Source organism: Oncorhynchus keta, chromosome 36, assembly GCF_023373465.1.
Source record: "Oncorhynchus keta strain PuntledgeMale-10-30-2019 chromosome 36, Oket_V2, whole genome shotgun sequence".
Classification (NCBI taxonomy): domain Eukaryota; kingdom Metazoa; phylum Chordata; class Actinopteri; order Salmoniformes; family Salmonidae; genus Oncorhynchus; species Oncorhynchus keta.
The window spans coordinates 1,706,741-1,719,679 of record NC_068456.1 but is presented as its reverse complement, the minus strand read 5'-3'; the positions used below and the strand labels follow the sequence as shown (position 1 = coordinate 1,719,679).

Below are 12,939 nucleotides of genomic sequence, written 5' to 3'. Positions count from 1 at the left end.
TGTGTCAAGAACTGCAACAGCTCAACAGTTTCCTATGTGTATCAATAATGGCCCACCACCCAAATGACATCCAGCCAACTTGACACAACTGTGGGAAGCATTGGAGTCAATTTTAGGAAGGTGTTTCTAATGTTTCGTATATACTCAGTGTATACACACAGTGACGTGTCTGAACAATCCTATCAGCACACACAGCGACACCCCAGAACAACTCAGATGTACTTAAAAGTTTAAAGAAAAACAACAACAGGAAACCTCAAACCTTGGCAGACTATTCCTTACAAAGTTCACACCATTGAACCAGAGCCTTATGGGCCCTGGTGAAAAGTAGTGCAGCACATAGGGAATAGTGTTGCATTTGGGATGCGGCCCTTATTGTTCTCTCTTTGGTAAGACGATGAAAAGAAACTGAGAACATAGCACAACGCTTTACATCACTGAGGACTTGCACGTATCCCTTCTTTTTCATTTATTTTTTATTTCACCTTTATTTAACCAGGTAGGCATGTTGAGAACAAGTTCTCATTTACAATTGCGACCTGGCCAAGATAAAGCAAAGCAGTTCGACAGATACAACGACACGGAGTTACACGTGGAGTAAAACAAACATACAGTCAATAATACAGTGTAAACAAGTCTATATACAATGGGAGCAAATGAGGTGAGAAGGGAGGTTAAGGCAAAAAAAGGCCATGGTGGCAAAGTAAATACAATATAGCAAGTAAAACACTGGAATGGTAGTTTTGCAATGGAAGAATGTGCAAAGTAGAAATAAAAAATAATGGGGTGCAAAGGAGCAAAATAAATAAATAAATTAAATACAGTTGGGAAAGAGGTAGTTGTTTGGGCTAAATTATAGGTGGGCTATGTACAGGAGCAGTAATCTGTGAGCTGCTCTGACAGTTGGTGCTTAAAGCTAGTGAGGGAGATAAGTGTTTCCAGTTTCAGAGATTTTTGTAGTTCGTTCCAGTCTTTGGCAGCAGAGAACTGGTTTTGGGGGTGACTAGAGAGATATACCTGCTGGAGCGTGTGCTACAGGTGGGAGATGCTATGGTGACCAGCGAGCTGAGATAAGGGGGGACTTTACCTAGCAGGGTCTTGTAGATGACATGGAGCCAGTGGGTTTGGCGACGAGTATGAAGCGAGGGCCAGCCAACGAGCGCGTACAGGTCGCAATGGTGGGTAGTATATGGGGCTTTGGTGACAAAACGGATTGCACTGTGATAGACTGCATCCAATTTCTCACTTCTCAATCTCACAGATGTATAAAAGGATAAAAGGATTGTAGCTTTGAACCAACTTATTTGAAGTTTGAAATCGTACAGAACATGTACACTGAAACAAGCCCAAAATTGAACAAATACAATTGCTCTAAATACACGAGGTAAAAAGAAAGATGAAGAAGAATAGCATAGGGCTAGGACTGAAAAATACGTTTATAGGGCTAGGACTCACCGATAGCCTCTATGACCAGTGTGTATGCAGCCTGTGTCTCTCTGTCCAGGGCAACCACAGTCCGGACCACACCATTTCTGAAGCCAACACTGAATTTACCATCCTGGTTACCACCTGCAGAACACACAGATGGTGGAAAATTACATGTAAATCTCGGCTATTCACTTTATACACACGAATGAACGCACGTCTGCATGCACACACACACTACGCTCTTAAGAAAAGGTGGTAAGTAAAACCATACAGGGTTCTTCGGTTTGGGAACCCTTTTTGGTGCTGGGTAGAATCCTTTTTAGAGGTTTCTATCTAGAACCCTCTACAAACGGTTCTTCAAAGAACCCACTGTATATAGTTCTACCTTGAACCCTCTATGAAGGGTTCTATCAATAACCATTTCATAATCTAAAGGTTATTCCTAGAACCCTCTATTAACAGTTCCACCAGCCTTAGTAGCCTTTAAAATTGTATGATTTATGACAATTACATTACATATATGAGACATCAGGCCTGCAAGTCACATTAAGCTGGCTTGCAAAGTGATGTGTATCCAACAAGTAGAATTGTTTACATTTACATTTACATTTAAGTCATTTAGCAGACGCTCTTATCCAGAGCGACTTACAAATTGGTACATTCACCTTATTGTTGCCCGCAACCTGCATTCAGAATGACTATTATCTAAACAGGAACAGCCATCTCAGTAACGGGTGTAATAAATCCAATTGCTAACATATTGGAGTAGTTTAGAAAATGGTATGTTATTTATGTTTGTGTAGCATAAAATGTATCAACCAATCAATTTACACTTCTCAAAATATCACTGCAATATAGCATGCTGGGAAATATTATATATGGTTATTGGTAAAACCCTTCTTGCCTTCCAAAGAATTATTTCCTTCCAAAGAACCATCAAATAACCCTTTCTTCCAAAAACCCATTTTCAGCATGTAAAAGGTTATAAGATAGAACCCTTTGACTTACAAAGAACCCGTGTCTTCCAAAAAGGGTTCTTCTGATTAAAACAGTTCTTAGTAGAACCATATCCCTACGCAAAGAACCCCTTGGCAACCCTTTTTTTCTAAGAGAGGTGTATTATGTGAGTTTCCTACTCCTTGTGTATGTGTGTACACTACATACACAAGGAGTAGGAAATTCACATAATACACCTCTACACACCTCTACACACACACACACACACACACACACACACACACACACACGCACACGCACACGCACACGCACACACACGCACATGCACACACGCACACATTTGTGGCTGCCATGGCTTTAGTTTGACCTCTGACCTGTGATGAAGTAGCTGAGCTCAGCGTTGAGGCCGGAGTCGTTGTCGAAGCAGTTGAGGTGAGCCACCACATCGTCCCTAGGGACGCTCTCCTGCAGGGACACATTGTACACTTTGGGGAAGAACGTGGGGGTCTCGTCGTTGGCATCTAGGACTGAGGGACATAGAGAGACAAGAAAGCCAGACAGACAGAAAGACAGACAGACCAGACAGACTGAGTTATCATGTTTTCATATTCATGAATCATGCTCAGTAGGCGTACAAGACAAGCAACACATTTAGTAGATTCTCATTAGTCTCTCAGCGCTTCTAAAATATCTGCTTCAGACCAGAAGGTTATACTCTGAAAATCTATGCAAGATTTGAATCCATCTTTATGGTGTAAAGTTTCATAGCGTCTGAAAGTAGGTTTGGTGTTCTAGGATCAGGTCCCCACTATCTTAGTTATTATGTCCTGAAAGGCAAAACTGATCCTAGATGAGCAGTTCTACTCTGAGATGCTTTATGAATATGGGCCCTGACTATTGCATACCTGTGATGGTGAGGGTGCTGGTGGAGGTGCGCGGGTTCTGCCCTTGGTCGTATCCCACAATCCTCAGGTGGTACAGGCCAATCTGCTCACGGTCCAGCGTTGCTGTGGAGTACAGCACGCCCGTGGTGCTGTTGAGATAGAAGTCAAGGCGTGGCATGCCCACCTGTAGCGCCATGGTAACCATACCATTCTCCTCCTCATCAGGGTCATCCACCTGGATCTGAGGGAGGAGAGGAGAGAGGGATTGAGGGAAAGGAATGGAGAGGGAGAGAAAGACACAGGATGAAGGGAGAGGACAGGGAGGGAGAGGAGAGGAGGAGAGAAAGAGGAAGGGAGGGAGGAGAGGAAAGGGGAGTTGTTAGGGTGAGAGGGGAGAAGAATAAGAGGTGTGTGGATAGGAAACAGAGGGGAGATAGAGGGAGAGAGAGATGGAAGTGGTGTGGTGAGCAGAAGTGAGAGGAGGACATGACAGACAGGTACAGAAACAAAGAAAATCTTCAATTAGCCTTCACACACACACACACACACACACACACACACACACACACACACACACACACACACACACACACACACACACACACACACACACACACACACACACACACACACACACACACACACACACACACACACAGTCATGATATCTGATTAATCTGCCACACTGGCATGCATTGATGACATATGATAAATCTGATGATATCTTGTAATGGTGGGCTAACCTTGAACACAGAGGATCCACTAGGCAGACCTTCTGGCACCTCGGCCACAAAGGGCAGGTTAAGGAAGGTGGGGTCATTGTCATTCAGGTCCAGCAGGTTGACGTACACCGTGGTGCTGAATGAGGATCGCAGTGGAGGTCTGCCAACTGGAGGAGGCGCCAGAGGAACAAACACGGCATTTACAAGAGCACAAAACACCAATAAAAGTTTCACCATCAATATTAAAGTAGCAGGAATATTTTGTTGAAACAGTGTTATTGCTGAGACTCACATATAAACTGCCACTGTAATTTAGATACTGATGCTATAGGCTGACAGATTTACACACTCTTCAGCCTCAGACAGACACACATACACACAAATACATGAATAGACAGACCGACGTCTCAGTCACAGCTAGCCAGCCAAACAGACAGACAAATAGACGCGTAGATCGACCGACCGACCAAACGATTGACCAACAGACAGAGTTCTGGCCTAGGTTGGGACTCACTGTCAACAGCAGACACGATGACGGTCCTCATGAGCAGTGTGTCTTTGGGGTTGGAGCTCTCTCTGTCCAGCACAACCCCGCTGGTCCTGATCTTGCCTGTGCTGCTGTTGATGGTGTAGAAGGGGTTCTCTGGGCTGATGCTGTACACCACTGTCCCATTGTCCCCATCGTCTGGGTCTACCGCTAGCACCTGGGGGATTTATGAGGGGGGTGAGGGGAAGGGGAAGTGGGGAGAGGAGGGAGTGGAGAAGAGGTGGGGGTTGGGGGGAGAGGAAAGGAAGGAAGGAAGGAGGAGGCAGGGCGAGGAGGGGGTAATGAGTGAGAAGAGATAGTAAGAGAGAAGAGAGCATAAGAAATAAGGAGTGAGTCTGAGAAATGAGTCTTAGGGGGCTTTCACACCAAAATGGTTTGGTACGGTTTTTCTGAACTCTGGTGCGTTTTCCCCCTTATTTCGGTTCGTTTGGACTGATGTGAACAATATATCCACACTCAGGAGCACACTAAACAAGGCACTGTGGTTTGCCCAAAAACGATGGTCTCACTGTGGTGCGGTTCGCTGCCGGAGAGAACACAGTACAGACGAAACACAGAGTTGAAAATTACTATTGATTGTTTGACTGCAAGCGTGTGATGAAATGCACGCAACATCATAACTTGACATCTCTGAAACATTCTGTGAGTAGCAGCACATTGATGAGTGCATTCGATGCAGATTAGGAAAGGTGTATGTTTCATGATTAACTCATGGTGTGATTGTGGTAACGTACAATAACTCAGGCCCTTTTGTTCACCCAACTGCGGCGGCAGGGTAGCCTAGTGGTTAGAGCATTGGACTAGTAACCAAAAGGTTGCAAGTTCAAATCCCCGAGCTGACAAGGTACAAATCTGTTGTTCTGCCCCTGAACAGGCAGTTAACCCACTAGGCCATCATTGAAAATAAGAATTTGTTCTTAACTGACTTGCCTAGTAAAATAAAGGTAAAATTAAAACTTAGAATAACTCAATCACATACCTCCAGAGAGAATTCTCTTTGGTCATTGTCACAGCGGCGTAGCCACAGGTAGGCCACAGCGTACCCAGGCCCCGAAAAAGCATTATTATTTGTATTTATTTTATTACATTTTTAAAAGAAATGCATGTGAGATTTATTTTCTATGGGTAATTTTAATATAATGTAACAAAGAAATAGTCCGCGACAATCAAGTTGGCTTCCGACTATTGGTTACATTAAAAAAATTATAATACAGTGGTTTACCTGAACAACCTGGCAATGTCACATGGATAAACATTGTAGCGCATAAGCTAGCAAGCTCTACCACGCTAGCTTACTCGAATTGACTCACTAGCTAAGGTAATTTAGTAGTTCTAGCAATGGCAAACCAAATGTCGATCGCTAAGAGGGAGGAGATGCCAAATCTATAGCCCGTGCTGTTGTGGCTTTCCTCGAGAAGTGTTGTCTTAAAAAGAGAAACTCCGGGGGATAGGGACTGACAATGCCTCTGTTATGCGGGGATTAACAATGGGGTCCATAAAGTCCTGACGGAGGAGTATGGCTCAAATATCTGGTTCTAATTCGCTTGTTGTGCCACTCTCTGCAGCTTGCTAATTTGTAGTTCTAAACATATTTAGGGTGTTTTTTTACTCACTTTTTCTCTTCCACAATGTTATTACCCTGTCCTACAGTGTCATTCACAATTACATGCACATGGCCAATTATGCAAATTAAGTGATGATGTCATTTAGCGACTTCTAATGACTTTTAGGACAGCCAATAGCTACTTTCCTTAATGAGGAGTCGGAAACACTGGCTGCGACGAAATTCAGAGGGATGAAGCAGCTGAAATGGCTGAGGAATGTCAAATGAGACGAAAGTGGGTTAACATTCGAGGTGCCACAACATGGATTTTGAATCAGACTGATATGGAAATAACCCAGTCAAATCAGGATAAGCATAACTTGAGGACATTGTTGGAATTGCTGTCAGCTAAAGGAGGACAGCTTGTTTGAACTTGATTGTGGAATTCTACAGCTTCATTGGACTGATTGGAGGCAAAGTTTCCATGCACGGAGGATTACAAAGAGAGCGTTATCATGCTGAAGAGCCGTGCACAACGGGTGATTAAGAAAAAACAGGACCTCAATCCACTATCAGCACAAGTGAGTGTTGCTAACTCAAACAGATCACAGAGACAATCAGTAAGGCTACCAAATTTGATTATTGAGAAATTCTATATTGATGTCAGTATGTGGCAGGAGATTTAGAGCTGGTATGAGATTGATATTGACAACAATGATTCACTGTGCAATAAAGAGAAGTTTACCTACACTACCGTTCAAAAGTTTGGGGTCACTTAGAAATGTCCTTGTTTTTGAAAGAAAAGCTAATTTTTGTCCATTATAATAACATGAAATTGATCTACACTGTAGACATTGTTAATGTTGTAAATGACTATTGTAGCTGGAAACGGCAGATTTTTTTTGATGTTTTTATGGAATAGCTGTACAGAGGCCCATTAACACCAACCATCACTCCTGTGTTCCAATGGCACGTTTTTAGCTAATCCAAGTTCATAATTTTAAAAGGCTAATTGATCATTAGAAAACCATTTTGCAATTATCTTAGTAAAGCTGAAAACTGTTGTCCTGATTAAAGAAGCAATAAAACTGGCCTTCTTTAGACTAGTTGAGTATCTGGAGCATCAGCATTTGTGGGTTCGATTACAGGCTCAAAATGGCCAGCAACAAAGGACTTTATTCTTTTGATACTACCGTACAGTCTCATTTTCTTGTTCTGAGAAATGAAGGCTATTTTTTTCCATGCAAGAAATTGCCAAGAAACTGAAGATCTACCTGGTTAAATAAAGGTGAAATAAATAAAATAAAATAAAAATCAGCACGATTACAGGCTGCAACAAAGGACTTTATTCTGAGTACTCTTGTTCCTTCACAGAACAGCACAAACTGGCACTAACCAGAATAGAAAGAGGATTGGGAGGCCCCAGGTGCACAACTGAGAAACAGACACCTCACAAGTCCTCAACTGTCAGCTTCATTAAATAGTACCTGCAAAACACAAGAGACTACTTGCTGGCTCTAAAGTCAGCACACTGCTGTGACACACCACAGCCTACCCCACTGAAAAAGTGTGTGAAGATAACACACCCAGACAAACCTAACTAGGGAAGTTTGAGGAACTGTTTCCAGGCCGAGATGGCCTAGTTATCTTATGTTCAGTTCATACTGCCTCGGGACTTTGTTGAGAAGACCTATTCCAGTTAATACACAGCTTAGAGATTTAGATGAACACGGTTGTTCATCGGGGGAGGGTGTTGAAACATGAATAATGGGTTACAGAGTTAATGTTTACAGTTAATTCATTAAGCTGTATCTAAATATTTTTTTAGAGTACCAGTCAAGTTTGGACACACCTACCTACACATTCAAGGATTATTCATAATTTTTTTGTAATTTTTTCGTAATGTTTACTATTTTCTACATTGTCGAATAATAGTGAAGACATCAAAACTATGAAATAACACATATGGAATCATGTGTTAACCAAAAAAGTGTTTAACAAATCTAAATCTATTTTAGATTTTAGATTCTTCAAAGGAGCCACCCTTTGCCTTGATGATAACTTTGTCATCAAAGTCTGTCATTCTCTGGATTTATGGTGCTGTCAAGACAACTGGGAACTCTGGAAAAAATTTGCTCCGACTGGGAAAATACTTTTTAACGTCATCCAACTCTGAATTCTAAGTTGGGAACCCTGGTCTCATTCTAGAGCTCCTACCTGAAGATTACTGACATCATGATTCAACCTTGTTTTTTTTCAGAGTTCCCAGTTGTCTTGAAAGCACCATAAATCCAGAGAATGCCACATTTTGATGAAAGTTTGATGACAAAACTTGCCCACAAGAAGAACCGCAGTGCCACTTTCCTGTTCAAGTGAACACAGCACTTGCTCACTGTTCAAGTGAGCACAGCACAACAAGAGTCCAAAAATGTGTTGTATGTTGCTGCATAAATGATGTAATATGCTAGGGAAATATGTATACTGTAGCTAAAAAAGTAATACAAAGTGTGTGTTGTGTAGAAAGCTGTTAGTAGCCTATGTGATTTGGTCCCTTTCCCCCTCATAGAGTAACTTAGCCTACTGCTCTGAAATGGTGGTGCACATGTAGCCTATAACCTGTTTTAGAGAAATGTAATCATCAAATATTGTAAGTTCTTCATTGTCTGCTTATATGCCCCCTTTATTTATCCTACGGTTCTGACTTGGTGTACAGGGAGAATACTGTGAGAATGGCCCATGTTCTGAATTCTGTCACTGTACATTTCAAAAGTGCTGAACAAATAGCTATATTGACTACGTCCGTCCTTGCTCACTCATTGATGTCTTAATCAAAATGACGGATTGCCTCTTATCCGCTCGTCGTCCCTTTTTATTTTATTTTTATGACACTTTTATTTAACCAAGTAGGCCAGTTCTCATTCACAACTGCGACTTGGCCAAGATAAAGCAAAGCAGTGTGACACAAACAACACAGACTTACACATGGAATAAACAAACACACAGTCAATAACACAACAGAAAGTATATATACAGTGTGTGCAAATGAGGTGAGATAAGAGGTAAGGCAATAAATAGGCCATAGTGGAGAAATAATTACAACTTAGCAATTAAACACTGGAGTGATAGATGTGCAGAAGATGAATGTGCAAGTAGAGATACTGGGGTACAAAGGAGAGAAAAAAACAGTATGGGGATGAGGTAGGTGGATGGGCTATTTACAGATGGGCTATGTACAGGTGCAGTGATCTGTGAGCTGCTCTGACAGCTGGTGCTTAAAGTTAGAGAGGGAGTCTCCAGCTTCATTGATTTTGCAATTCGTTCCAGTCATTGGCAGCAGAGAACAGGAAGGAAAGGCGGCCAAAGGAGGAATTGGCTTTGGGGGTGACCAGTGAAATATACCTGATGGAAAGCCTGCTACGGGTGGGTGCTGCTATGGTGACCAGTGAGCTGAGGTAAGGTGGGGCTTTACCTAGCGAAGACTTATAGATTACCTGGAGCCAGTGGGTTTGGTGACAAATAAGAAGTGAGGGCCAACCAACGAGAGCATACAGGTCGTAGTGGTCGTTAGTATATGGGGCTTTGGTGACAAAAAAAGACTGCACTGTGATAGACTGCATCCAATTTGCTAAGTAGAGCCAAAGTCAAGGATCGGTAGGATAGTCAGTTTTACGAGGGTATGTTTGGCAGCATGAGTGAAGGATGCTTTGTTGCGAAATAGGAATCCGATTCTAGATTACATTTTGGATTGGAGATGCTTAATGTGAGTCTGGAAGGAGAGTTTACAGTCTCACCAGACACCTAGGTATTTGTAATTGTCCACATAGTCTAAGTCAGAAAAGTCCAGAGTAGTGACGGTGGACGGGTGGGCAGGTGTGGTCAGCGATCGGTTGAAAAGCATGCATTTAGTTTTACTTGCATTTAAGAGCAGTTGGAGGCCATGGAAGGAGAGGTGTTTGGCATTGATGCTCGTCTGGAGGTTAGATAAGTGTCCAAAGAAGTACACAGAATGGTGTCGTCTGCATAGAGGTGGATCAGAAAATCACCAGCAGCTAGAGCGACATCATTGATGTCTACAGAGAAAAGAGTCGGCCCGAGAATTGAACACTGTGGCACCTGTATAGAGACTGCCAGAGGTCCGGACAACAGGCCCTCCGATTTGATACACTTTACTCTGTCTGAGAAGTAGTTGGTGAACCATGCAAGGAAACCAGATTACATAGCGGAAATGGTACGGTGGGATTCGAAATGTTCGGTGATCTGTTTGTTAACTTGGCTTTCAAAGACCATAGAAAGGCAGGTTAGGATAGATATAAGTCTGTAACAGTTTGGGTCTAGAGTGTCTCCCCCCTTTGAAGTGGGGGATGACAGCGGCAGCTTTCCAATCTTTGGGGATCTCAGACGATACGAAAGAGAGGTTAAACAGGCTAATAATAGGGGTTGCAACAATTGTGGCGGATCATTTTAGAAAGAGAGGGTAAAGGATTGTCTAGCCCGGCTGATTTGTAGGTGTCCAGATTGTGCAGCTCTTTCAGAACATCGGCTGACTGGATTTGGGTGAAGGAGAAATAGGGAGGCTTGGGCAAATTGCTGAGGGGGGTGCGGGGCTGTTGACCAGGGTAGGTGTAGCCAGGTGGAAAGCATGGCCAGCCGTAGAATAATGCTTTTTGAAATTCTCAATTATCGTGGATTTATCGGTGGTGATAGTGTTTCCGGTGTGAACCAAGGGCTATATCTGTTCCTGGCTCTACAATTTTTTTTTCAATGGGGCATGTGTTACGGTTTTCTTGTGGTGAAGGAGAGTCGGACCAAAATGCAGCGTGGTATTCTTGATACATGTTTAATGACGATGAAAAAACGAACAATGCAAAAACAACAAACGTAACGTGAAAACCTATACAGCCTATCTGGTGCAAGCAAACAAACACAGAGAAAGGAACAATCACCCACAAAATACTCAAAGAATATGGCTGCCTAAATATGGTTCCCAATCAGAGACAACGATAAACACCTGCCTCTGATTGAGAACCACTCCAGACAGCTAGATACCCCCACTAAGCCACAAACCCAATACCTAACAAAACCCCAAGACAAATAACAAAATAATAAAGAAAACACAAAATACTAAAGACCAGGGCGTGACAGCATGCTTATTTAAGACGGTGAGCAAAGCACTTTTAAAGAATAACCAGTTCATTCTTTGCTGACGGAATGAGGTCAATATCCTTACAGGATACCCGGGCCAGGTCGATTAGAAAGGCCTTCTCGCTGAAGTGTTTTAGGGAGCATTTGACATTGATGAGGGGTGGTCGTTTGACCAAAGACCCGTTACGGATGCAGGCAATGAGGCAGTGATCGCTGAGATCCTGGTTGAAGACAGCAGAGGTGTATTTGGAGGGCAGGTTGGTTAGGCTGATATCTATGAGGGTGCCCGTGTTTATGAATTTGGGGTTGTAGCTGGTAGGTTCATTGATAATTTGTGTGAGATTGAGGGCATCTAGTTTAGATTGTAGGATGGCCGCGGTGTTAAGCATGTCCCAGTTTAGGTGACCTAACAGTACGAGCTCTGACAATAGATGGGGGTGGGGGGGGGTAATCAATTCACATATGGTGTCCAGGGCACACCTGGGGGCAGAAGGTGGTCTATAGTAAGCGGCAATGGTGAGAGACTTGTTTCTGGAAAGGTGGATTTTTAGAAGTATAAACTCAAATTGTTTGGGCACAGACCTGGATAGTATGACATAGGCTGCAGAGTTATCTCTGCAGTAGATTGCAACTCAGCCCCCTTTGGCAGTTCTATCTTGTCGGAAAATGGTATAGTTAGGGATGGAGATTTCAGGGTTTTTGTTGGCCTTCCGAAGCCAGGATTCAGACACGGCTAGGACATCTGGGTTGGCAGAGTGTGCTAAAGCAGTGTATAAAACAAACTTAGGGAGGAGGCTTCTACTGTTAACATGCATGAAACCAAGGCTTTTACAGTTACAGATGTCAACAAATGAGAGCACCTTTGTAATGGGAGTGGATCTAGGCACTGCAGGGCCTGGATTAACCTCTACATCCTCAGAGGAACAGAGGAGGAGTAGGATAAGGGTATGGCTAAAGGCAATAAGAACTGGTCGTCTAGTGCGTTTGGAACAGAGAGTAAAATGAGTAGGTTTCTGGGCATGGAAGAATAGATTCAAGGCATAATGTACAGACAAGGTTATCTTAGGATGTGAATACAGTGGAGGTAAACCTAAGCATTGAGTGACGATGAGAGAGGTATTGCCTCTAGAGACACCATTTAAACCAGGTGAGGTCACCGCATGTGTGGGAGGTGGAACAAAAGGGTTAGCTAAGGCATATTGTACAGGGCTGGAGGCTCTACAGTGAAATAAGACAATAATCACTAACCAAAACAGCAAGTCATATTGACATTAGGGAGAGGCATGCGTAGCCGAGTGATCATGGGGTCTAGTGAGTAGCTAGGCGAGCTGGAGACACAGCGATTCAGACAGCTAGCGGGATGGGGTGGCAGGCTAGCAGAAGGGCCTTGGGGGGACGTCACGACGGAAGAGTCAGTTGTAGCCCCCTCGCAGACCTGTTGTGACGGATAGCTAGTTAGCTGGCTAGCTTCTGTTGGGGGTTACGGTTCTAAAGTAAAGAAAATAGCAGATCCATACCACATTGGGCGGGTTGCAGGAGAGCATGTTGGAGTTGAGGTTTAAAAAATACAAAGAAAAACGATACATTCACGGGACAAGACAAGACGAAGACAAAGACACCTGACTGCTACGCCATCTTGGATTTATCTTGGACTTCTTGGACTTTTTTTAAAGGCAGTAAATTAGGCTGAATAATCTGTTTCGCTGCCAGAGAAGG

The 12,939-nt window shown here is 43.2% G+C and overlaps 1 protein-coding gene across 1 annotated transcript in view; it reads right to left on the bottom strand.

The window, feature by feature from the left end:
- Positions 1–12,939, bottom strand: part of LOC118369378 (cadherin-23-like) — a 625,272-nt gene that overhangs the window by 165,121 nt on the left and 447,212 nt on the right. Inside the window, 5 exon segments of the mRNA XM_052498286.1 lie at positions 1,456–1,569; positions 2,760–2,912; positions 3,291–3,510; positions 4,013–4,158; positions 4,506–4,695. Coding sequence (XP_052354246.1) covers positions 1,456–1,569; positions 2,760–2,912; positions 3,291–3,510; positions 4,013–4,158; positions 4,506–4,695 — 823 coding nt within the window.